The sequence below is a fragment of the Ovis aries genome, chromosome 9 (assembly GCF_016772045.2).
Source record: "Ovis aries strain OAR_USU_Benz2616 breed Rambouillet chromosome 9, ARS-UI_Ramb_v3.0, whole genome shotgun sequence".
NCBI lineage: Eukaryota > Metazoa > Chordata > Mammalia > Artiodactyla > Bovidae > Ovis > Ovis aries.
Window position 1 is genome coordinate 90,748,937 of NC_056062.1, and position 25,435 is coordinate 90,774,371.

A 25,435-nucleotide genomic window follows, 5' to 3' on the forward strand; every position below is an offset into this window, starting at 1 on the left:
CGCCCTGGATACTGTGACCAACTCTTGGCCTGGGAGCCAAGACACTGCAAGTATTGCAGCATGGCAAAAAAAGAAAAAAAAAAAAGTAAGAACAATCAAACAAAAGAACTTTGAAATGAAAACAAACTAAAAAACAAAACAGGGAAAGAAAGCAAACTAAAAAAGGTAAACATAAAGAAAATACACAAAAATGATTTTTAAAAGATCAAACCAAAATAAAGAATAAGAAAAAAAACTAAAAAGTTAATGTAGAAAAATAAAAAAACATATTAAATATTTTTAAAAGAAAAATATTAAATAATAAAAAACCACCACCACCACAACAGAACAAAATGAAACAAACAAAAATAATAGTAATAATAAAATTTTCCTGGGGCCTCTGCCGTCAGTGTACCTGCCCCCACAGTGAACCACAGCCAACCCCCACCTCCCAGGAGGCACTCCAATACCTCTAGGTAGGCCCCTGGACCAGCAGTGGGTACTGTGGGTGCAACTCAGCCTCTGACCTAGCCCAACTCCCACGTGTACATGCTCCCAAAGTCCACAGCTGCTAAAATTAGATGAATCTCAGTTGTGGAGGCGTTTGTTGTCCATTCAGATATTCTTCAGATACAAGATTTACCAAGCTGATAGTGGGTATTTAATGTGTGGCTTCCCTTGTGGCTCAGATGGTAAAGAATCTGCCTGTAATGGAGGAGACCCAGGTTTGATCCCCGGGCTGGGAAGATTCCTCTGGAGAACGGGATGGCAACTGACTCTAGTATTCTTGCCTAGAATATTCCATGGTTGGAAGAGACTGGTGGGCTACAGTCCATGGGGTCTCAAAGAGTCAGACACGACTGAGTGACTAAGGCTTCTGCACTTCTGCCATCTGTGGATTGTGGGGCTGCAAGGTAAGATTGCTGTTCCTCTTCCTTAGTCACACAGCCCCTGGGCCTCAACTTTGATTTCGGGTCCAGCTCTGTGTGTGGGCCCCCCTGGGTGTCTGTCCCCTGCCCCTGTGAGAATGAGTGAAAGCAGCAGCTGATAGGGGCACACTTACTCGCTCAGGCTAGGAGGAATAAGGCAGCCACGGCTGCGGTCTTCGTGAAGTGCCCGCAGTGGCAGCGACGGACCGGAAGTTGCCACAGACTGGGGCGGACTGTTTCCGGTGCGAGTCCCTCCCATGATCCTGGAGGCTGTGTGGACTGAGGAGGCCTTGGCCTGGGGTGCGGGTGAGCGTGCTCAGACTGGGGCCTCTCCCGGTGTCTGTGAAGGCAGGGGGCTGCAGGAAGGGAAGGCATTGCAGTGGTGAGCCTGGCCCTTCGACAGTGGCGCCTTGCTTCTCCGGCGTCCTGGGCTTCTTCAGCGAACTCTCCGGGTTGGGGAGCTCCTTCCTGCCATCCCGTCAGGTTTCCTCTTCACAGCCGACAGCAGGCCTCTCCTGGGGTCTGCTCTCCAAACCCCAGTCTCAGGGCTCAGTCCGCCTCTGCGCCAAGACACACAACTCAGCCTGGGGCGTGCAGGACCGCAGCGCTGACCCCGCGTGCAGTCCTTTGCCCTGCCCTCCGCAGACCAGCTGCAGCGTTCCCCTCTGACCCCCTGGAGCTCCTTTTCTGCTCCAGCTGGTTTCCCTGCAGAGGGCTTTTCTAAGTGTAGGGATTTCTTTTCGCGGTCAGCTGCCTGTCGAGGTTGATGTCCCCTTCCAATTTTCTTTTCTTTTCTTCCTTCTGTTTAACCCAGTTGTGTGGGGACTTTTCTTGTGCCTTTAGGTGTCTTCTGCGAGTGTTCAGCTGGTGATCTGTGAGAACTCTTCCGCAGATGTACTCTTGATGTACTTGTGAGTAGAAGCAAATTCTGTTTTCTCCTATTTTACCCTATTTTATCTTCTTTAGATTAGAGTTACCAAGCAATGTATGACATTAAAGATACCAGCTCATTTGCTTTATCCTCTTTATGAAATAACATCCTTGAAGCAAAGGCTTAGTCTTAGCCAAGGCTTCTTAACTTATTGTGTTGAGGGATTAGGTCTTTAATTTTATAATTAACAATCCATCACACATTGATGATTTCAGAAAATACAAAATCATGCAATTAGATGTCACAGCATTATCAGAAATGCTATAAAAGTTTCTAAATGCTTACTCCTCTTCTGTAGCTTAACTAGCCATACACTGGTCAAAAACAGTTCGTGGATTGGCATTGTTTTGCTGAGATGATGGTGAGAAACACTAGACTAGTCTACCTTTTTATCTTGCTTTGCACCTGGCAAGATGACTTTAACAGAATTTTGCACTGCATAAATTTCATCCAAGTATAACTGATTTGATATTCAGAACTAAGGATAAAAATCTTGGAAATGAATTCTTGATTAGAATGAAATGATATTGTAACAAATATCCACTTCTTGTTTTTAACGTTTGCTTTGAAAGTTTAAATGTTAAGCAATTAACACTGCTTAACAATATGTGAACAGTTGGGAACAACTGTTAACAATATTGTGAACTGCAGAATATTTTCAGCATACTAGATATTTAAGTCTAAATAATCTGTCATCATCCTTCACTTGTCTTTGTCAAAAATAAATGTCTAAACATTTTACAAAATTCTCCAGCAATGTTAATTTGGGGTGATCTTTGCAATATGGAAGGAAAGCTCAATATTCAGTCATGACAATAGTAAACTATTCTTGTGTAGTGCCTGGTTTAGAACAGCAGCTGACATTGTTATCCCATAATATTTTGCGCACACTGTTACAGTGCCCTTCAAATAATGAATTGATGCACTTATTGGAATTGAATGGCTGTTCATTATACAAAGGGCAGAGATGCTATAAAATCCCTTCTCACCAGCTTCAAACCAAAACCTGATGACTAAAGAAAATTAGGATTAGGATGCTCCAATTTATTGGGCAGACCCTTAATCTGTCACATGGTGGGCCTATACAGAAAGTTGGAGAATTTAGACTCCCATGGGCCTACTGAGATTAATGTGGATAATCAAGGGCCTGTGGTCAAGGAACACAGTTTTAAAATAACTTCTCTAGAGATCCTCACTTTTTAAAAAAGTTTTTCCAAATTGTTACTATCCAGTTGGGCTATAACATATACTTCATTGAAATACCTCCTGCATGTTATGATAATGTAGCCAATTTCTGAGAAAAATGTCTCATCAAGTATTTCATCTTTTATATGCTTTTTATTAAAGCTAAAGAGAGGTTATTATCAAGGGTTGCTCATCACTGAGTCAAACTATAGGCACCATTATATCATTTTGAAGTTGAACATGGTCTGCAGGTTGTAAACACTGAGTTTTAAATGTGACCTAGTAAAAACTACACAAAAAAATAATAAGGTTTTTAAAAACATAAGACATTTGGGAGTTGGCTTTTCACTTTAAAATTATACCTTAGTTAGCATGCCAAAATATAGCTGCTCAGTGCGTTTCTCTTTTTTTTTTTTTTTTCCTGATAAGCTTTAGAGTACAAGAAATGCCAGGCTTTTGCTAATATTACAGTTCAGTTCAGTCGCTCAGTCATGTCTGAAACTTTGCGACCACATGGACTGCAGCACACAAGGCCTCTCTGTCCATCACAAACTCCCGGAGTTTGCTCAAACTCATGTCCGTTGACTCGGTGATGCCATCCAACCATCTCATCCTCTGTCATCCCCTTCTCTTCCTGCCTTCAATCTTTTCCAGCATCAGAGTCTTTTCAGATGAGTCAGTTCTTCACATCAGGTGGTCAAACTATTAGAGTTTCAGCTTTAGCATCAGTCTTTCCAATGAATGTTCAGCACTGATTTCCTTTAGGTAGACTGGTTGGATTTCCTTGCAGTCCAAGGGACTCTCAAGAGTCTTCTCCAACACCACAGTTCAAAAGCATCAATTCTTCTGTTCTCAGCTTTCTTCACAGTCCAACTCTCACATCCATACATGACTACTGGAAAAACCATAGCTTTAATGAGACAGACCTTTGTTGGCAAAATAATGTCTCTGCTTTTTAATATGCTATCTAGGTTAGTCATCACTTTTCTTCGAAGGAGTAAGCGTCTTTTACTTTCATGGCTTCAGTCACCATCTGCAGTGACTTTGGAGCCCACCAAAATAAAGTCAGCCACTTTTCCCCATCTATTTGCCATGAAGTGATGGGATCAAATGCCATGATCTTCGTTTTCTGAATGTTGAGCTTTAGGCCAACTTTTTCACTCTCCTCTTTCACTTTCATCAAGAGGCTCTTTAGTTATTCTTCACTTTCTGCCATAAGGGAGGTGTCATTTGCATTTCAGAGGTTATTCATATTTCTCCTGGCGATCATGATTCCAGCTTGTGCTTCATCCAGTCCAGTTCTTCTCATGATGTACTCTGCATATAAGTGAAATAAGCAGAGTGATAATATACAGCCTTGATGTACTCCTTTTCCTATTTGGAACCAGTCTGTTGTTCCATATTCAGTTCTAACCATTGCTTCCTGACCTGCATACAGATTTCTCAGGAGGTAAGTCAGGTGGTCTGGTATTCCCATCTCTTTCAGAATTTTCCACAGTTTGTTGTGATCCACACAGTCAAAAGGCTTTGGCATAATCAATAAAGCAGAAATAGATGTTTTTCTGGAACTCTGTTGCTTTTTTGATGATTCCGCAGATGTTGGCAATTTGATCTCTGGTTCCTCTGCCTTTGCTAAATCCACCTTGAACATCTGGAAGTTCACGATTCACGTATTGCTGAAGCCTGGTTTGGAGACTTTTGAGCATTACTTTGCTAGTGTGTGAGATAAGTGCAATTGTGCAGTAGTTTCAGAGAAGGCAATGGCACCCCACTCCAGCACTCTTGCCTGGAAAATCCCATGGACGGAGGAGCCTGGTAGGCTGCAATCCATGGGGTCGCTAGGAGTCAGACACGACTGAGTGACTTCACTTTCACTTCTCACTTTCATGCATTGGAGAAGGAAATGACAACCCACTCCAGTGTTCTCGCCTGGAGAATCCCAGGGACAGGGGAGCCTGGTGGGCTGCAGTCTCTGGGGTGGCACAGAGTTGAACACGACTGAAGCAACTTAGCAGCAGCAGCAGTGCAGTAGTTTGAGCATTCTTTGGCATTGCCTTTCTTTGGGATTGGAATGAAACTGACCTTTTCCAGTCCTGTGCCCACTGCTGAGTTTTCCAAATTTGCTGGCATATTGAGTTGCAGCACTTTCATAGCATCATCTCTTAGGATTTGAAATAGCTCAACTGGAATTCCATCACCTACACTAGGTTTGTTTGTAGTGATGCTTCCTAAGGCCCACTTGACTTTGCATTCTAGGATATCTGGCTCTAGGTGACTGATCACACCATCATGGTTATCCAGGTCATGATGATCTTTTTTGTAGAGTTCTTCTGTGTATTCTTGCTACCTCTTCTTAATATCTTTTGCTTCTCTTAGGTCCATACCATTTCTGTCCTTTATTTTGCCCATTTTTGCATGAAAATTTCCTTTGGTATCTCTAATTTTCTTGAAGATATCACTAGTCTTTCCCATTCTATTGTTTTCTTCTATTTCTTTGCATTGATCACTGATAAAGGCTTTCTTATCTCTTATGCTAATATTTGGCCACTATTGATTATGTTGTGATAACTGATTTGTTCTGCAGAGTTAAGCAGGAAATCTTTTGAATCAAAAAGTATTCTGTGTTTTGAAAATGTCATTAAAAATGTTTAAAATGTCACAACTTTGAAGAAATAAAGATCAGTCATTCTTGGCTGGATGAACAGGATTTAATTGGAAAGTGAGGCTTTGAAACTTTTGCCAGCGCTTTTATAGTACAAATCTGGGATTTGTAATGTCTCTGAAAGCAGTAAATAACTTTTTATGTATTTTTCTGAATACTTAAGGGTATTATTTAGGCCTTCATGATGACTCAAATGAATATGAAACTCAGAAGAGAGCATGAAGTGTTAGTATGCGTGAAACTGGCAGCTCTTTAAACAAAAGCCTAAGCTGGATTCCATACTAATGGCTACCGATATGCCGTATGTCTTTATGGACAGTGCATCATCTTTCCTTCTGTTTTCTTGTATTGAAAAAATTATAGTATCTTTAGTATCTATTTTATCTACATGAGAATTAGTAACGATTCAATGAGCAACAAAAAATAAAAGCTAATCAATACCTTGAGCCCTCTATGGAGAGTATTTACTGCTAGGGAATTATTTAGATAATCAAGTATGATTCAGCTAGAAAGCCAGCTTTAGGTATATTTTATGGAGCTAAAAAAAAAAGCAAGAATTTATTCTCTTCAAATAAGCTTAACTAATTTTCTTTCCTTTGAGCTGGGTTGATTTCAGATAAATGAGAGCAAAGCACTTTCTTTTGCATACTTACTTCTAGTGAGTGGTTGTGTTCAGGACAGATTCCATAAGCACATAAGACTAAGATTTTATTTCAAATTGGATGAATAGCACTCTCTTCATGCAGTATTTCTACATATGACATCTAAACTATCTGAGCTACCATTTCTATTTTATTCATAAATACATTCAGTAAACATATCTATCTTTAATCAGATTATATGCTTATCCTTTCCAATGTGGCTTCACATTTTAAAAACTAATTCCTCAAAAACAGTATTAGTGGCAATATGGAAACAGTGGTAGTTGTGTTAGTTAACATACCTGTCAAAGCCTTAATTGTTTTGATTTGATTCCATAGTATCACTCAAGATTAGTTCTTCTCATTGTGGAATTTTATGTATGCCAAGTTTAGCAATTTATTTTCTTATATATAGGTATTTGATGTCTATAAATTTGCTTGGATAAGTTAGAATTGTGTGATAAAGACATGATTTTAAATCCTCCACAGATTTTGTAGTCTCATTAGGTTTGCCTTTTAAAAATAATTAAATGGTGAAAAAAATTGTAATGGCTGAGAGTTCAGATGGTACAGTTAGATTGGTCAATATTATTTTTACAATTTTAACAACATTTGTGTTAAACAGTCATGTAGCCTGTATGATACCAGATTTGTTGCTGGGTTTAATGGACTTAATGACTGAGCAGGTGCTTTTTTTCCCTACATGTATTTATATCAAATGATAAATTAATTTTATATGACAGTTATGATCAAAGATCTCATCCAAATTTTGGAGAGAGGCTCCCTATGATATATAATGACAACAATTTCAAAATAAAACTGATATGAATTGTGACATTTGGCTTAATGTGACACTTTATTATATGAACAAATTAGATAGTAGTGAAAGTGCTGATAGCACTCTTTTGAAATATCATCAGCTATAAAGTCCTGCACCACTGCTTTCTTTATAAGCAGAACTTGAATAAATCTATTTAATGATCCTATGTATTTTCTTCCCTCCAAGTAACACTATATTCCTGCCTGCTATAATCTGCAATTACTTCCTTTTCCCCAAGGAGAACATTTCACTGAAGCAGTAAAAGCTGTTTCAGTCACAATCATCCTCTCTGTTTCCTAAGACATTTTTTAAATTGTAAGAATTGAGGAAGACTCTTTGATGACTGTACTGTTTTTTTAATATTGAAGCATAATGATTGCTTCTTAAAAGTGTGTCCTGAAACCCATGCATTCAAGACACCACTGTCAAAATATATACGTACATGATTGATTATCCAATTTATTTGTGATATTGTGTATGCTATCATAGTGCAGTTTAAATGATTTTGACAAGTATAGAAGAGTGTCATTGACAAGTGCAGAAACAAATGATAGGTTTAAGCGTTCAAATGTTTTTACAGCATTTTACTGAGTGGCAGGTTGATAAATTAAAATTACAGTTGTAGCATCAGGCCTGAAAGCACAACTGCTTTAGATTACAAAAATAGCACTGTGGAAACTTTGTGTACTCTCCAGAGAAGTAGCCTGGAGGACCTTGGAAAAAATGAAACAACTGCAGTTGCTAAAAGAATCATTAATTTTGTGGTAGCACAGTGTCTAAAAAAATTAAAAAAATAGATTTTTAGAAGAGGAAAATTGACTTTATCCCCTTATCCCTTTTTCCCTGGAGACCTAGAGAAAATTGGATCCACACCATCAAAAGATAGGTTTTGAATTGGCCATTAGTGGTCCCATGATGTCTGATGGGTGTATTTAAAGCTTAGAGGCAGTTTCTTGTTAACTCTTCCTTAGTTTCAATGTTACACCTGGATTTTAGCCTGTCATTCTGTCACCACGATCCCACCAAATTCAGTTGAACTTCCCTAAGACATCACTTAATCACTCACTGATTCTGACACTATTAAAGAAAACAATATTTCATCAGCATTTATTTTCCATTCTTTTTTTTTTCTTTGAGAGTTGATTGTTTTTAACAAGTGAAAATTGCATGCATTTAAGGTATACAACATGATGTTTTGAAATTACGTACACATCATGAAGGGCTTCCCATGTGGCCTTAGTGGTAAAGAACCCATCTGTCAATGAGGAGACATTAGAGATGTGGGTTTGATCCCTGGGTTGGGAAGATCCCTTGGAGGAGGGAATGGCAACCCACTCCAGTATTCTTGCCTGGAGAATCCCATGGACAGAGGAATTGTGGTGTTGGAAAAGAAACTTGAGAGTCCCTTGGACTGCAAGGAGACCCAACCATTCAATCCTAAAGGAAATCAGTCCTGAATATTCATTGGACGGACTGATGCTGAAGCTGAAACGTCAATACTTTGGCCACCTGATGCAAAGAGCCGACTCATTGGAAAAGACCCTGATGCTGGGAAGGATTAAAGGCAGGAGGAGAAGGGGACTACAGAGGATGAGATGGTTGGATGGCATCACCGACTCAATGGACATGAGTTTGAGTAAGCTCCAGGAGTTGGTGAAGGACAGGGAAGCCTTGTGTGCTGCAGTCCCTGGGGTCACAAAGAGTCAGACACGACTGAGCGACTGAACTGAACAGAACTGAATCCTAACAGGTGAGAGTGATGTCATTCTGCTCAAGTTCTGATTCTTTTCAAGTCATGCCTGAGTGCAACAGTGTTCTAAGTGGCTCTGTTACAACCTCACTTTGGAGAACATTCTTCAGTTAAAAGCAAAACAGACAAATACACATAACAATAATTCAAAATGAAAAGTGAAGGTGAAAATCTCTCAGTCATGCCCAACTCTTGGTGACCCCATGGAATAGTCCATGAATTCTCCAGGTCAGAATACTGGAGTGGTTAGCCTTTCGCTTCTCCAGGGAAACATCCCAACCCAAGGATCGAAGCCAGGTCTCCCACATTGCACGCGGATTTTTTTTTCCAGCTGAGCTACCAGGGAAGCCCACAATAATTCAATGACTCTACTAAATCCACAGAAGGTAAAGAAAATTCTTTGCATTAGTATAATTTCTCTGCCAACAGCCACTAATTTAACCCGCCCATCTTAATCTCTCCTCTTTTCATGAGCCTTCAGGTTTGCTGGACTGGGGTACCTGATGCGCTTGGTGCAGTCAGTTCTCCCTGCTGCCAATTTTTCCTTCCAATTCCTTCTTCCAGGGATGCTATTCTTATTACTTCTCTATTGAATTCTTAGTTCACATGGAGGATAGACTAAAGTTCTACTTTTTGTTTTAAAAATTTTCTGGACAATTTGGCTAATTTCTTTAATGTCTCAATTCCTACATCAAACATTTGAATCCCTAAGTGATTGACCAACACCAATCATTTTACAGTAGTCTATAATTCTCTTGTTTACTTTTTGAAGCTCTTTTATAATTATCCCTAAGGTGGTATTGCTTTACTATTTTCATGCTCTCACGGAAGTTTTAAATACTGTACTTGTTATTTTATATAAATGTAAGCACATTCCAAAATTGTGTCCTGTCTTCATGCTATTTTTTTTCTTGTCTATCTTCCTGAAAGATCTCCAAGGTAAAGTCCTTGTTCACGACTCTTGATTGCACTCTCTTCTGAGCTGCTTCTCCAAGAATTCAATTCCATTACCACTTTTCTAGAATATTCAGGCCTTTGGATTTAATTAGCTGGAATTTCTGTCATTCAGAACTCACTTCTTTAGGAAAGATTTATAATATAACTTAGTTGTTGCACAAAGTGTTGATGTCAAATGATATCTATTTTCTGTTTACTATGTGTCAGATACTGTTCTAAGCACTTTGCAACATTATCTCACTCACAACAGCCCTAATAGTTAGTTATTACATCAAGGGAGAAAATGGAGGTTCAGAGGACTTAAATTGCCCAAGGCACCTAGCTGGGAAATGACAGAATGGAATTCAAATCAAGGAAATCAATGGCAGAGTTTAGTCTCTGAAAACAGGCAGCTTGGTATAATAATGTAAGTGAAGTGAAGTCGCTCAGTGGTGTCCGACTCTTTGCGACCCCATGGCTGTAGCCTACCAGGCTCCTCCGTCCATGGGATTCTCCAGGCAAGAGTACTGGAGTGGGTTGCCATTTCCTAAAGCACCAGTGAACACAAAGTTTCAAACAAAACGTGGATAGAAGTAAACTGATGTAAATCTTTGACCTAATAAGCATGTCAAAGTGTAATAACATCTTTATAGCACCAGCAGAAGTACAGTGAAGCTCCAAATTCAGTTCCAAGACTGCAGAGAAAAGGGGAAAATATTCCCCAAGGAAAATTATCTGACAAAATGTAGGTGTTGGCAATTATATGAGGAATACTTGTAGCTGCAGAGTCCAGAGCATCGGTTCAGTCCAGAGCTTTGCTCTTTTGACAGTGTAAGCTCCTTCTCAGCTGGACTTAGTAGAATAGGTCTGGGACTTGTCAGGGTTGCGGGAACTCCAGGCTTGGCTGGGGCATGATCGACTCTCTCTTAAAGCCAGTGCTTTAACAGATAACTATAATAATTTTGATAATTTAATCCTTGATGTGTTTTTGAATTTCTCTCAGCCAAGCCTGAGAGACAACACATTCTGAGCTATATTAATAAAAATATTTAAATTCTTCTGAGTTACTTAAATTATTCTAAAACAGTGAAAAAAGCCTGAAAAAAAAATTTAATCCCGTGCAGTAAATAACCATCCTTCTAATAAAGCTGCTGCTGCTGCTAAGTCACTTCAGTCATATCCGACTCTGTGTGACCCCATAGATGGAAGCACACCAGGCTCCCCAGTCCCTGAGACTCTCCAGGCAAGATCACTGGAGTGGGTTGCCATTTCCCTCTCCAATGCATGAAAGTGAAAAGTGAAAGCAAAGTTGCTCAGTTGTGTCCGACTCTTAGCGACCCCATGGACTCAGCCTACCAGGCTCCTCCGTCCATGGGATTCTCCAGGCAAGAGTACTGGAGTGGGGTGCCATCACCTTCTCAGCCTAATAAAGCTACTTATAGGAAAATTCATCAACCAAAAAATTGGTATGATTCAAAATTTCGATTCCAAAATACAACTCATTCATATGAAAAGTTTCTTTGAAAAAGGTTAACTTCATGCTAAAGAGATAAGAAGAAACAGTTCACAGGGAACTTTTCACTTAGTGCCTCGAGTGTACTTTTAAGTGGCTCAGTGTCTGCAAACTGTCGACACAGCCACTTGCTCTTGAAGGGAATTCATGCATCGTCTCGACGTGTCCTTTTACTCTATGAATCTCAAATGTCAAGTGAACAGGAGTTTCCTTTTCCCTCATCTCTTTCTTCATTAAAAAGCTGTAAAACTTTTCTAAGGCAAGACGTTTTAAACTAAGATTTATGTCTTAGACTCTTAATTGGGACCATCACCGGGTTCTTACTTTGCTGAATGCAAACTTGACGTCTGTTCTCTCCCAGTTGATTTCCCAAATCAGAATCTAACTGACGCCATATACAAGCAAACATTTGCCAGAAGAGTTTTCTAAATCACTCTAAAATGTAATATTTTGAGGATGAACAGACTACCAGCCATCTAGCACTTTTTAGCACTCAAGCTATGCTTTGTTCTAAAAAGAGTTGATTTTTCTTTTTTACTATTGAGAGGTGAGTGAGATGGGAAAATGCTTGAATTTTTGAATCTCTTATTTAAATTTATCATATTTATAATAAAATGTATTCTATCAGTTTACATATGTAATTCATGTCACATATAAACTACAATAATGTATCTATGATTTTAAATATAAAGCATTTTATTTTCATATAACAAAATATTTATTAAATACCCCAACCTTAGGTCTAGGACAACAATGGAATGAGCTTTATGCCCCTGAGCACAGGTGCTGTGCTCCCTGTGAACCGTGGTGACCTCCACGGCGCGTCTTCTGGTATCTTTACATCTACCCTGGTCTCTGGTGGACAATTTTAGACCAACGTGTCCACCTCCACCATACACATCCAAGACAGGAAGAGACCCATGGGAAGCTGTGTCTCAAAGATTTTCTGAAGAGATTCCACCGACCTTAAATGTCTGCACGAACAACCTGTGAGTCTTGTACAGACAGGACGAGGGAGGCTGCACACAATGTGAACGGTGGTCCCAGGCCTGGCTGGTGCCAGAGCTGCCTGGACAGCTTTGGAAATACTGCGTCTGTTGACCTCCCTGAGTTGACAGACTCAGACTCTGGGGTGAGCCTTCATGTCTCACTCTAGACTCAAGTTTATTTTTAATTTTTCCTAATGACATTATTTTACTAATATTTTACTGGTGCATGTGAAAGAAAGTTCCTCTCATATCACTACACAGCTGAAGGTCTAAGATCTGAAATTTCATTGAACTTCCTCTCATAATTCCCTAACCTTCTTCCATAAGCAAATATTTCCTTGTGTTATAACTTTCTGTGACAAATTTTTCCACTGGAATCTGTGGCTTGAATTTATGTTTGTAATATTTAAAATTTTATTCATAATTACTGTAGCACATTTATCAAAGGAATTTTGCTCCCTAATTTACATTAAGAGATGCACATTAAAGTTTTATCAATATTTTTTCCATTAAATATTTAAATAGTAATTATTAGTGTTCATCATTGAAATATGAAACAATATCTGTAGTCATGTTTATTCCATTTACAATTTTTATGTCAGAAAAACAACAAGGCTGTTTGCTTAACTTATATGCAGAGCGCATCATGTGAAATGCCAGGCTGGATGAGTTACAAGGTAGAATCAAGTTTGCAGGGAGAAATATTATCTACCTCAGATATGCAGATGATACCACTCTAATGACAGAAAGCAAAAAGGAACTAAAGAGGCTCTTGATGAGGGTAAAGAGGAGAGTGAAAACCCTGGCTTAAGACTCAGTATTTAAAAGGCAAAGATCATGGCATCCTGTCCCGTTACTGCATGGCAAATAGAAGAGGATAATGTGGGAGCAGTGATGGATTTCCTCTGCTCCGGCTCTAAACTCAGGGAAGATGGTGACTGCTGCCATGACATCAGAAGGTGATTGCTTCTTGGAAAAAAAGTTATGAGAAACCTGGAGAGTATGATATTAAGAAGTAAAGACATTGCTTTGGCGAGAAATATAGTCAAAGCTATGGTCTTTCCACTAGTCATGTACAGATATGAGAGTTGGACCATAAAGAATGCAGAGCGTCGAAGAATTGATGCTTTTGAACTGTGGTGTTGGAGAAGACTCTTGAGAGTCCCTTGGACAGCAAGGAGATCAAACCAGTTCATCCTAAAGGAAATCAGTCCTGAATACTCATTGGAAGGACTGATGCTGAAGCTGAAGCTCCAATACTTTGGCCACCTGATACAAAGAACCACCTCCCTGGAAAAGACCCTGATGCTGGGAAAGACTGAGGGCAGAAGAAGAAGAGGGCAACAAAGGATGAGATGGCTGGATGGCATTCACTGATTCAATGGACATCAGTCAGTTCAGTCACTCAGTCATGTCCGACTCTTTGTGACCCCATGGACTACAGCACACCAGGCCTCCCTGTCCATCACCAACTCCCAGAACTTGTACAAACTCATGTCCATCGAGTCAGTGATGCCATCCAACCATCTCATCCTCTGCCGTCCCCTTCTCCTCCTGCTTTCAATTTTTCCCAGCATCTGGGTCTTTTCCAATGAGTCAGTTCTTCACATCAGGTGGCCAAATTCTTGGAGTTTCATGAACTAGGGCAAACTCCAGGAGATGGTAAGGGACTCCAGGGAGGCCTGAAGTACTGAAGTCCATGGGGTTGCAAAGATTCAGACAGGACTTGGCGTCTGGACAGCAACATAAAAAGTTCTTTTGGTTTCTACATGTAAGTCAAGGGATAATCTGTATAAGTAGAGGTTTATTCTCTGAGCTATTTCAGAGCTCGCTCATTGACAGCTGTGAACAGTGCTAAGAACAATGCTAAATCCTCGATCTAAATTTTCTGTTTTGATCTCCATTTCACAAATTAGGAATCTGAGGCTTGGGAGTTAAAGTAACTGCAGAAACCAATAAAATAGTTTATAAATGTCACAGCCTATGAAGGAAAAAGCAAATCCTATCTGTACTTCTGTACATATATACATAAAAGTGCTTTCACACTATGTCAGGCAATGGACTGAAACATGCGCTATTTAGTACTGATTTATTCATTAATGTAAGTTTTACTGACTATAGAATTAAAATTAACGTGAGTAAGGTGTGCAGGGCTCCAGAAAAACTAAATCGCATATACTCACATGTCAACTGATACCACAGACAGTACATCAGATTATTCATTCCCTTTGGCAAGTGACTGGATTAATTCAGTCACAAATTTGAATCATGGTTCTTATAGTAGATTGCCTGTTGCCTAGTAGGCTCATAAGTATCCATTATGTTCATTATCGCCTCTTACTGAACAGGGTAAGCAGTGAGATTCATGTATACTTTTGAATGGTCTTATTTAAAATCATTTTTTGGAGGGGAATGGAGACATTTCGCTATAAATCAAAATAGCCAGTCAGCAGGACTATTTGGGCTGCTTGTTTCACCCCACTTTATTTTAAGACATATCTAAGGAAAGCAATATATTCTTGCTGCCACACCGGTTTTCCCATTTTGAGTAGTATTTGCGGAGTGATAGATCATTCTTTTCGGGAAACTTTTTCTCAGTCCTCTCATACCGAGTTCTAAACTTCTGAGAGGTTTAAACAAAGATTACTCAGGGTCTGCCCTTGTAAAATACAAGTTTACAATAAATGGGGTTTTGTCTCAAAGTACTCGGGAGAACAGGAAACGCAGGCGAACAACGGTGTCAAGTGAGGCATGAAGAAAAGCGATTTCAGCCTCTGGACTTGAGGGCGGGACGCACATGAATTCAAAATAAAAAAGATCACTTCAGGCTTAAAGGTTTTTAACAATGAGAGCTGATGATGAATGAAGGAAGAAGCATGCTCTAAAGATTTTGGGGGCCAGTTCAGCTTGACCTTTCATTTTTCATGAAGTCCTCCAGGAAGGGCCTCTATTCCGTTTTCCTCTCTCAGAAGCCCCAGCAATTACTGTGATTCTTCTGATTCAAATGGCCTCCTGAAACGCTTTTAGGAGGACTAGAAGGACAGAGGGAACCGTGTTGTTCAATGAGTGAGAGAAATATTCAATGGCTGCGAACAAAGTAATAAAACCAATGCCATCATTGAAAAATGTGATGCCACCCCACGTTTCTGGCCTTGGCTGCCGACATGTGATTTTTTCCCTCCTCATCAAATAACAGCATGATTTCTTCTGAACTAGACGTCACATCTTCCAATGCTTTCTGATATTTTATAACATCCACCCCAATGCTGCAAAAGTCCTTTAGTAAGACATTTTGGTATGTTAGTGAAAGATTACATGGTAGATCAGTGAAAACATCTTTGCAGAGTCTCAATTAGCTAAACGACTAGAAATAGTACATGTGTATCCTTGTCAACGGTATATTACTATTGGAACACGTTCTGTGACTCAGAATGATACTATCAGAGAGGGGAAGCCTTAGTCTTACTTAATCTGCTCCAGGGTTCCTCAGCTTTGTGTTCAAAGAAGCAGTCAGTGTAAGCAGTGGCAAAATAAAAGTGAAATGAGAGACAGGGGAAAAGATAAAGATTTTGGAGACAGATTTAGAGGAAAAGGGGAAGAAACACTGACTGGGGTCAGTGAAATGCAACAGTACAAAAATGAGCAGAGTGATTAGGGAGAGTGAAGCTGGGGTTCGGAGGGATTTTTAAAACCATCAAACCATACCTTCATCTGATGAGATAATCACTGTGAACGTTTTTTTAGCTCTTATAGAGGATACAGGACCTCATAGACTGGTTAGTTAAATTTCTGAGATCACAAAACAGTGATCTCAAGGAGCATTTTAGTTGTCTTTTAAAGGTAAATAGCCACATTGCTGAGGAAATGATGCATCAGGGGCAGGTTATGACCTTGAATATGGGGTTTGATGACTGAAAACATTATCTCAGAAGACCTTGTTAATTTGAATTAAAGATGTTAGAGAACTGAGATTTTGAAAATTTAGACATATACTCACCCAACTGACAGGAAAGGCTCCTTTGACTCAAGTCTATGAAAAAAAAATGAAAAACTTATTTTAATATAACAATTTTCTATTTTACATGAATGATAGAATTTTGAAAATTTTTCTTTTACTTGAATGACAGAATTATTATACTTGTTTGGAGGAAAATGCACAATTTCATTCCATTAAAACACCATAAATAATATATTAAGACCTAATCTAGACTAATTCAAATTCTGGCTGGATTAATGCAGAAGCTAAATAAGATGAGAGAGACATGGAATTTGAAATGTAGCATTTAAATGATACATTAAGATAATATTGTTGTTCTAATTCTGATTTGTATTGTCTACATTTATTTATTTTCTTTTTTAATAGTAATTCGTGGAAGTTTTAATACATCTGTTGATGGTTGTTGTAGTAGTGAAGCAATTTGTAATGAATTTGGTTAAATATAGACTGAATAATTTGTTCCCAGTGAATAGTTTGTAATGAAGAGAGAAGCAGCATACTGTTCCTGTCCATTTATTAGAAGCAACCCCACTTAGGGCTGGAGGAGATAAATTAGGGACTCCTGCCTCCTCTGTGTTTCTTAAGAGCTAGTTGTTTTTTTGTGCTTCCTAACACGTTGAAGGAGAATTATAATCCCGAAGCTTCTGGCTACTTGTGGCATCTTGTGCAAGCCGATTAAAAACCTTCTGGGGCTTGCTTTTTCCACTATAATACAGGCTAGGATTTGCTCCTAGCTAATTTTCTGATTTCATAAATTAACTATTTGTGAAAGGTAAAATGAATCAGGAAAGGATCTACTTCTAAATATTTCCTAATAATAGCTATGGAGACCAGCTACTAGGTGTACACTGACCACTTCATTTTCATGTAAGTTTTTCAACTTATAATTATGGGTTGCTGCTGCTGCCAAGTTGTTTCAGTCGTGTCCGACTCTGTGAGACCCCATAGACGGCAGCCCACCAGGCTCCCCAATCCCTGGGATTCTCCAGGCAAGAACACTGGAGTGGGTTGCCATTTCCTTCTCCAAATTATGGGTTAAATATAGGCAAATATTGAGGACATTTTAATCTAAACCCCAGTGTTAAAATTTTTAATAAACTTTCATCTTTTAAACTATTTTATTCATATATAAATACTTATAAGAAAATGGCAAGACATTTAATTCTGCACTAAAAATTTACTGATCACCAGATGATTGTATTTTGACATGGACAACTAAAGGGACTGTTTCAGAATTAAGCCAAATATCTTTACTTTTCTACAAGTCTAAACAATGAAGACGATAATATCATTTTGGTCTCTATTTCATTCTGTATATATAAAAATGGCTTATTAGAAATATGCCTTGTCTGCTTACTGGATGAGCTGATATGGCTCTCTGCCTGAAGCCCTGCTGCTTTGGTGAACAATATTATAGCAGGAAGGGACTCTTTTAGGGAACAGGCACCCTAGACGTCCTTTGAGCAGCAACGGTTAGGAAAGAAACGGAGAAAATCAATTGCTGATGTTGAGCTGGAGGTGTATATTTATAAAACTTTTTCCCTTACTGAATTCCAATATTATTAAGACTTCCACGTAAGTTGTCATATTATATGCTTATTTTCCCCATATATTTATAATATGGATAGGCAAACAGATCTAAGAGAAAAACATTTAGGATAAACAATGAAATATGTTTGTTTGTTTTATAAGACATGGCCAATGACAAATGATCAAAAGAAATTACTTCAAAGAAATAAGGGGGATTCTATATTATGTGATTCAGGAGACTGTTTACTTATTTGGGCCATCAAATCATGATATCACGGCTCCCTTATTTTTCCATCTAATAATACTTGAGAAATAGCCAACATGTGGGTATTAATAGAATACCCACCTCCCTGCGTTTGCCAAAGATTCAACCTATCGTCAATCAGACTTCACTTTAAGTGTGTTATTTGCCTGTGTAAAGTGCTCGACCTTACAGAAAAACATCTACTTCTGCTTTATTGACTATGCCAAAGCCTTTGACTGTGGGTCACAAAATTCTGAAAGAGATGGGAATACCAGACCACCTGATCTGCCTCTTGAGAAATCTGTATGCAGGTCAGGAAGCAACAGTTAGAACTGGACGTGGAACAAAAGACTGGTTCAAAATTTGGAAAGAAGTACGTCAAGGCTGTATATTGTCACCCTGCTTAAACTTATATGCAGAGTGCATCATGAGAAATGCTGGGATGGATGAAGCACAAGCTGGAATCAAGATTGCTGGGAGAAATATGAATAACCTCAGATACACAGATGGCACCACCCCTATGGCAGAAAGCGAAGAGGAACTAAAAGCCTCTCAATGAAAGTGAAAGAGGAGAGTGAAAAAGTTGGCTTAAAGCTCAACATTCAGAAAACGAAGATCATGACATCTGGTCCCATCACTTCATGGCATATAGATGAGGAAACAGTGGAAACAGTGGCAGACTTTATTTTTGGGGGCTCCAAAATCACTGCAGATGGTGACTGCAGCTATGAAATAAAAAGACACTTACTCCTTGGAAAGTTACGTCCAACCTGGTGGCTCAGATGGTAAAGTGTCTGCCTGTAGTGCGGGAGACCTGGGTTCATTCCCTGGGTCAGGGAGATCCCCTGGAGAAGGAAATGGCAACCCACTCCAGTACTCATGCCAGGAAAACTCCATGGATGGAGAAGCCTGTTGGGCTACAGTCCATGGGATAGCAGAGTCAGACACGACTGACTGACTTCACTTCACTACTCTTTGGAAAGTTATGTCTTATCTAGAAAGCATATTCAAAAGCAGAGACATTACTTTGCCAACAAAGGTCTGTCTAGTCAAGGCTATGGTTTTCCAGTAGTCATGTATAGATATGAGAGTTGGACTATAAAGAAAGCTGAGCACCGAAGATTTGATGCTTTTGAACTGTGGTATTGGAGAAGACTCTTGAGAGTCCCTTGGACTGCAAGGAGATCCAACCAGTCTATTCTGAAGGAGATCAGTCCTGGGTGTTCACTGGAAGGACTGATGCTAAAGCTGAAACTCCAATACTTTGGCCACCTGATGCGAAGAGCTGACTCACTGGAAAAGACTCTAATGCTGGGAAAGGTTGAGGGCAGGAGGAGAAGGGGATGACAGAGGATGAGATGGTTGGATGGTATCGCTGACTTGATGGACATGGGTTTGGGTGAACTCCGGGAGTTGGTGATGAACAGGGAGGCCTGGCATGCTATGGAGGTGGAGTCAGACACGACTGAGTGACTGAACTGAACTGAAGGTGCTTGGCTCCAGTCTCGTCTCTCTCCATTTCCCATGGCCTCAGCCCGCCCCGTGCCCCTCATTGCCGCGTGCTTCTTAGCACTGAGCAATGCAGCGAAAGAATGTGGAAACGCTGACCGTCTGACTGCTCTCTCCCTCTCCACGTCTCACTTAGCGATGTTCAGCGAGCTTTCCTTTTATGTGCCTCTATGTCTCTCATCACTCAGTTCCCAGGCTCGTTCTCCTCCCCTACCCCCGCCTGGCTGGTCTCTCCATATGAAAGTTCTTTGTTCAGAGCCGCTCCAGCTTGGTGCACGCGACTCACACTAAGCTTCCTTCCATGCTGCTGCCCACCCCACTTGTTTAGGGGCTGCTCTGGGCCATTTCCCTTACAGGCATCCTGTGCATGTTCGTCGCTCAGTCGTGTCCGACTCTCTTGCGACCCCATGGACTGTAACCCGCCAGGCTCCTCTGTCCTGCCTGTTCTCCAGGCAGGGATCCTGGAGTGGGTTGCCATTAGTAGAAGCAAGACCCACCACTTGCCTTTCCCTGTGTGATTGCTAAAATGCTGAATTCAGAATGCGTTTAATTATTGATTGATTCCCCCCCCCTTTTTTTCCCCTGACGGTTTCGTATAAGTAGCTGGTGAATTGGAGCATATAAGGTACATATGTTGCCCCCTGACCCCAGTGGTTAGCATGGTTAGTCTTGCTAGTTATTTGCCTCCTTCCACTTTCACGACATCACTCACCACTTCAGCTATCTCCTTCCAAGTTCTCAACCAAAGGTCTCAGAAGAGAATTCAAAGTTTTCAAAATGATGCTGCACAGCATTCTGACTGATGTGCTATAAACCAAGGGTGTGCAAATCCTGCTCACCACCTGGTTTTACACAGCCCACAAGCTAAGGGTGTTTTTTTTTTTTTTTTTTAAGTTTAATGGTTGGAAATAGCAAAAGAAGAAGAATATTTTGTGAACTTTTGAAAATTCACATGAAATTCCAATTTCAGTGTCCATAAATAAAGTTTATTGGTACACAGTCATCTCATTCATTCATATATTGTTTAAGGAGGTTTTGTGCTATAATAGTAAGTTGAGAGTAGTTGCAACAGAGTCTATATCTTAAAATATTTACTATATGACCTTTACAGAAAAAAAGCTGCCATTACATGAAAAATGATACTGTTGGAAGGAACTGGAAACAACTCAAAAGTGGCACTCTTTATTTTGATACAGACTTCAAAGTTCAAAATAATTTGCATTTCTTCTCTATAATACCAAGTCCGTCTCTGATCCTACTGTGAGAATAATTCTAAAATACAATTTCATGTTACCACATTTCTTGATAATGTTACTAAGCATAGAAAGACTTTCCAGATGGCCATTTAAAAACTCTTCACAACATGCCCCATATCAACTTTTCTTGTTCTTTTTTTTAATCATTTCTCTTGCCAACCACATTATTCCAGGAGATTTGTCTATTTATAGCCCAAACAAGTGTGATTTAGCTTTGTTTTGGTGTAATTTTTGCTCCTGTACTGGAATACTGTTTTCCCCTTTCTTTCTCTATCACGCTCTATTTATCTTTTGAGTTTATCTAATTTAAAAAGCCAGTCTTGACACCTTCATCTTCCAGGGACCACCCTGTCTTAGGCTTCTATCACTTATTATCTCTATCACCATGTCATATTCTCAGGACATTAATCCTGGTTAATAGGCTAACTGAGAGCTTCATTAAGACTGGTAAGAATATTAAACTTGCGTTTCTGCTTGGATAAGAAACACTCTCAACACTCTGTGTTAAGCCTTCCAATGGGCTCACGTGGGACATGCTTGGCGATGCTATATGAGGTGAGCAGAAAGGCAAGATTATTGCCCATCGGTCACTGTTAAGTCATGAAGACAAGGTACCAGGACTCCCAAGCATTTTCAGTGGTGACGGGGAACAGGAAATCTTAGTGGGGAGCACTGCCAGGGAGTCCTATCTCATGCCTTATCCTCAAGATGATGACACACAGCAGAGGAAAGGGACAGTTGATCCACACTGGATCCTGCTGTGTTTTGTAACCAGCTATCCAATCCTTGCTCATTACGTGAAGTCAGCTTCTCTCACCTGGAGATGGTTCAGAGAGCCTTACACTGTTCTCGTTAAATTTATAGCAAACATCATGATCAACTCAAGGGGCTGTTGTGAAGAATACAGAAAAGCCAGCACTGTTCCTGGCAGAGAGGGGATCTTGCCAGCCATGACTGTCAGATATTAATAGACAGATATTAATAGTTAACTCTAAGGGATGAAACTGCCTTCAATCTATGAATAGCTCATTTTTACAATTTTAGTTCTGAAAAGTGAAAAAAAATGTAAAATAAAAAAAAAAACTATCAAGAGAAATACACCTTCGGAGAAAACTGTTTATCAATTTTACCCTTAGCAACAGGTGATTATGTTGTGATATGCCCAGAGAGAACTTTTCTGAGTGTTTTGTAAGATAATTGTTTTGCGAAGAAGAGGATTGATTTTATCTCTCCTGGGATTTTCTTTGAACATGAAATAGGTAGTGCATTTGGTAATACTTTATTCCGGACTCCCTGGAATTAGGAGTAGAATAAGATAAACAAATAGCCCTCAGAAAAATAAGAGCCAGGAGAGACTAAAATGGAATGAGAAATGAAGACCACTGTTTGGGCCTAGAGGATTTATAATACTTTGTTTTAACAACAATGAAGAAATTGAGCTGTCTTTACTAAGGGCCAAGATTACTCAAAATGCTTTATAAACACTGGCTGCTTTATGTACCATGATGCCTCTGAAGCAGATCTTATTTTGTGGAGGAGGAAACTGACACCCAGGGATGCTGACTGTCTTGCCCAAGGTCACAGAGCTGAAGAGGGGTGGAGCCTGGACTTGAATTTCGGCATCTGACTCCAAAGTTCTTGTGGGCAGGTCTTGCATGGGGTGCTGCCCGGCGCCAGTCTATTTGTTCTGTTGGCTTCGCTTTATTTGTATGTGTGCCTTCTGGCGCCAGCACGTTCCCTCTCTCTACACATTCAGTGCTCTGCTGAGAAACCTTGTCTGATTTCAGCTGTCTCCACATGATGGATATTCATAAACTTATGTCTGCAGCACCATGCTATTTGTTGATGCACGGCTGTATCCACCCACTACATATCCCCAGCTGTCAATGCCTTTAACTTCACGTTTCAAGTGAAATTCGTCTCTCCCTTTGCTCCTCTTTACCCCTAACTCAGTGTCATAACCGACCACCCAGATATTCAGACTAGGAAGGCTGGACTCTTTCTCCTTCACTCCTTTCTAGCAACACTCACTTTGAGTAGATTCTCCTACTTCTGCTGCTTGTATTTGCAAAAGTCCTCTTCATTCTGTCTTTCCTTGTCAGTTATTATCACAGTTCTAGTGATCATCAGCTTTCACGTGGGCTAATAAAATAATGTCCTCAGTGACCCCCCCCCCCCATTTTTCTGTATTTCTTTGGAATAGCTGTATCTACTGGCGAAACTGTCTCTCTACAATACAAGTGCTATCATGTAATTCCTTTGATTGCAAATATCTGAGTTCTTCTGGGAGCTATTCCTCTATAAGGCACCAAAGGGTGGTTAGGAGTGCTTCATAACTGTTCCCATAGCCCCCTGTAACACTTACTCATGATGCATTACAAACTGTAGGTGTATTTTCCAAGCTCCTCATTAAGACTGTCTTAGTAAATGATTTGGTCAAATGAATTTTCTGTGCCGGGCTCCTTGACCCCTACTTCCATTATTTGCCTACAGAATAAAGTCCCAATTCTTTAGTATAACTAAGTTCATTCACAGTCTGGTTCTAGGAAGCCTCCCCAGCCTTTGTCTGCTACCACTTCAGATTCTGTATTCCAGCCATGCTGAGCCAACAGCACTGCTGGGTGGCATCTTCTTCCTCAAATCCATGTGTTTTGGCATTTACTGGGTTTTTGCAGAAATGACTTCAACTACCTTGGTTCTTGAGGTAGGATTACAAGGATTGGCTCTTGGAGGAGAATTATAAAACTAGTATTCTTTTATGAAACTAAAGAGACATAAATATGATCCATCACTATATTTATATGATCTTGTAGTTAAAATTTTGAAGCAACAGCAATTCTTTACTACTATTTAATCTATCCGCTTTAGCAATGATAACCCACACCTGACCGACATTTCAGACGGATGAACCAAAGGATGCAATTTGCATAATCAGACTGCCAGACTCTGGTCCTGGTGCTACCCCCTTCTGATTGTGTGATCTTGAAAAAGTAAGGTGCTTTTCTTTGTGCCTCAATGATCTCATCTGCAAAATGGAGGTAATACTAAATCTAACTCTTAATGGATGTTGAGATAATTAGGTAAATAACTAAATACAGCACTTACAGGGAGCCCAGGTTTGGGAATAAATTGTTGTAGCAGTTATATATGTTGGGCTGTGTTGGTGGGATATGCTGGAGGCAATAGATGAACAGGCCTGGAACTCATCTGAGGAAACAGATTTAAGAGTCATGTCATCAACACAGAGTTAGTATGTGACATCATAGGAGATAATGAGGGTCCCCAGAGGGAGTGTGTAGAATGGTTAAAAAGGGTTCGGGGAGAATGTTTGGGATCATTAGCAGGCTTCCAGAGGTCAATGCAGAGTTCAGAAGAGGGCAGGAGAACCGTGGCCACTGGCCCTCATCTATAACTGGCATGACACCCAACACAGAGCTGATGGCCCGCCACGTGGGCTGAGGGAGCAAATCTGTTCCTGGGTCTCTCATCAGCCTTCAGTCAGTTCTGTGGGATGGGAGTAAATTCAAAAAGGGAAGGTTTCTCTCTTGAGGTAGCCCACATGTGCTAAGCTTAGAAAGGAGGAGAAATGGAGGAGGATTTCATTCATAAATATAGATCAGAGTCTTTATAGGTCAAAGCTAGTACTAAAATCTAGTGACATTTGACATATAATTTTTAATGAATGAATGAATTACTCTATTAAAGGGATGAAAGGCTATTATTTCATTGCATACTCTTTTTTTTCTTAAAAAAAGACTGATCTTCCTCTACATTTCAAATAGTGTTTTAAAGACAAACATGGGTGCAAGGGTTTTATGCAGAGAATGGTGTGCTGGATTCCTCTCTGTTCCATCATTCTCTCCACAAGCCCAGGGAGAGAGTAATAATGATCACCAGAGGCACAGCTCATGATGTGCCAGAACCTACACTGGGCTCTCTGACACATTTAACTTTGACAAGAGCAGATCAGAAAATTGAAGTACAGAAATGTTAACTAACTTGCTCAAACTCACACAGAAATTTTACAGAGGCTGAATTCAATTGCAGGCCTGTCTCTCATGTCTGTATTTGAGCCTCCGCTCCATCCTCTGAGACATGGGAGAGGACACAGTACACGCTCTGCTGGCTAGACCTCTGGTCTCTCTGGCCCCACACAGGACACAGAGCGGGCCAGGCCACTGCAAGTTAATACTTGTTAACCAACTGTGCCTCACTTATGGAATAATTTGATACATTACTTTATAAATAGCTTAATTACCTTCTGAAGGATTGCAGGAATCTTACATCGATACTTAAATTTTAGTCTACATTTCACCCCCTTCATGGGTCACAGACTGCTGGTGGTGAAGGGGCTTGCATAATTCAACGAAGCTATGAAGCTATGCGGCATGCCATGCAGGGCCGCCCAAGAAGGCTGGGTCATAGTGAAGGGTTCTGACTGATCATGGTCCACTGGAGGAGGAAACGGCAACTCACTCCAGTATTCTTGCCATGAGAACCCCACGAACATCCTTATGCTCTATAGTCAGAAGGTGTCTAAGATGCTTCTGGGGAAGAGTGGAAG

General features: G+C 40.1%; 1 protein-coding gene across 7 annotated transcripts in view; it reads right to left on the minus strand.

Moving 5' to 3' along the window:
* Positions 1–25,435, minus strand: part of RALYL (RALY RNA binding protein like) — an 821,188-nt gene that overhangs the window by 115,900 nt on the left and 679,853 nt on the right. For all 7 annotated transcript variants that reach the window (XM_042254525.1, XM_060393531.1, XM_027973257.2 and 4 more), the window contains one exon: positions 16,333–16,365. In XM_042254525.1, the coding sequence (XP_042110459.1) occupies positions 16,333–16,365 (33 nt within the window). The remainder of the gene's footprint in view (positions 1–16,332; positions 16,366–25,435) is intronic.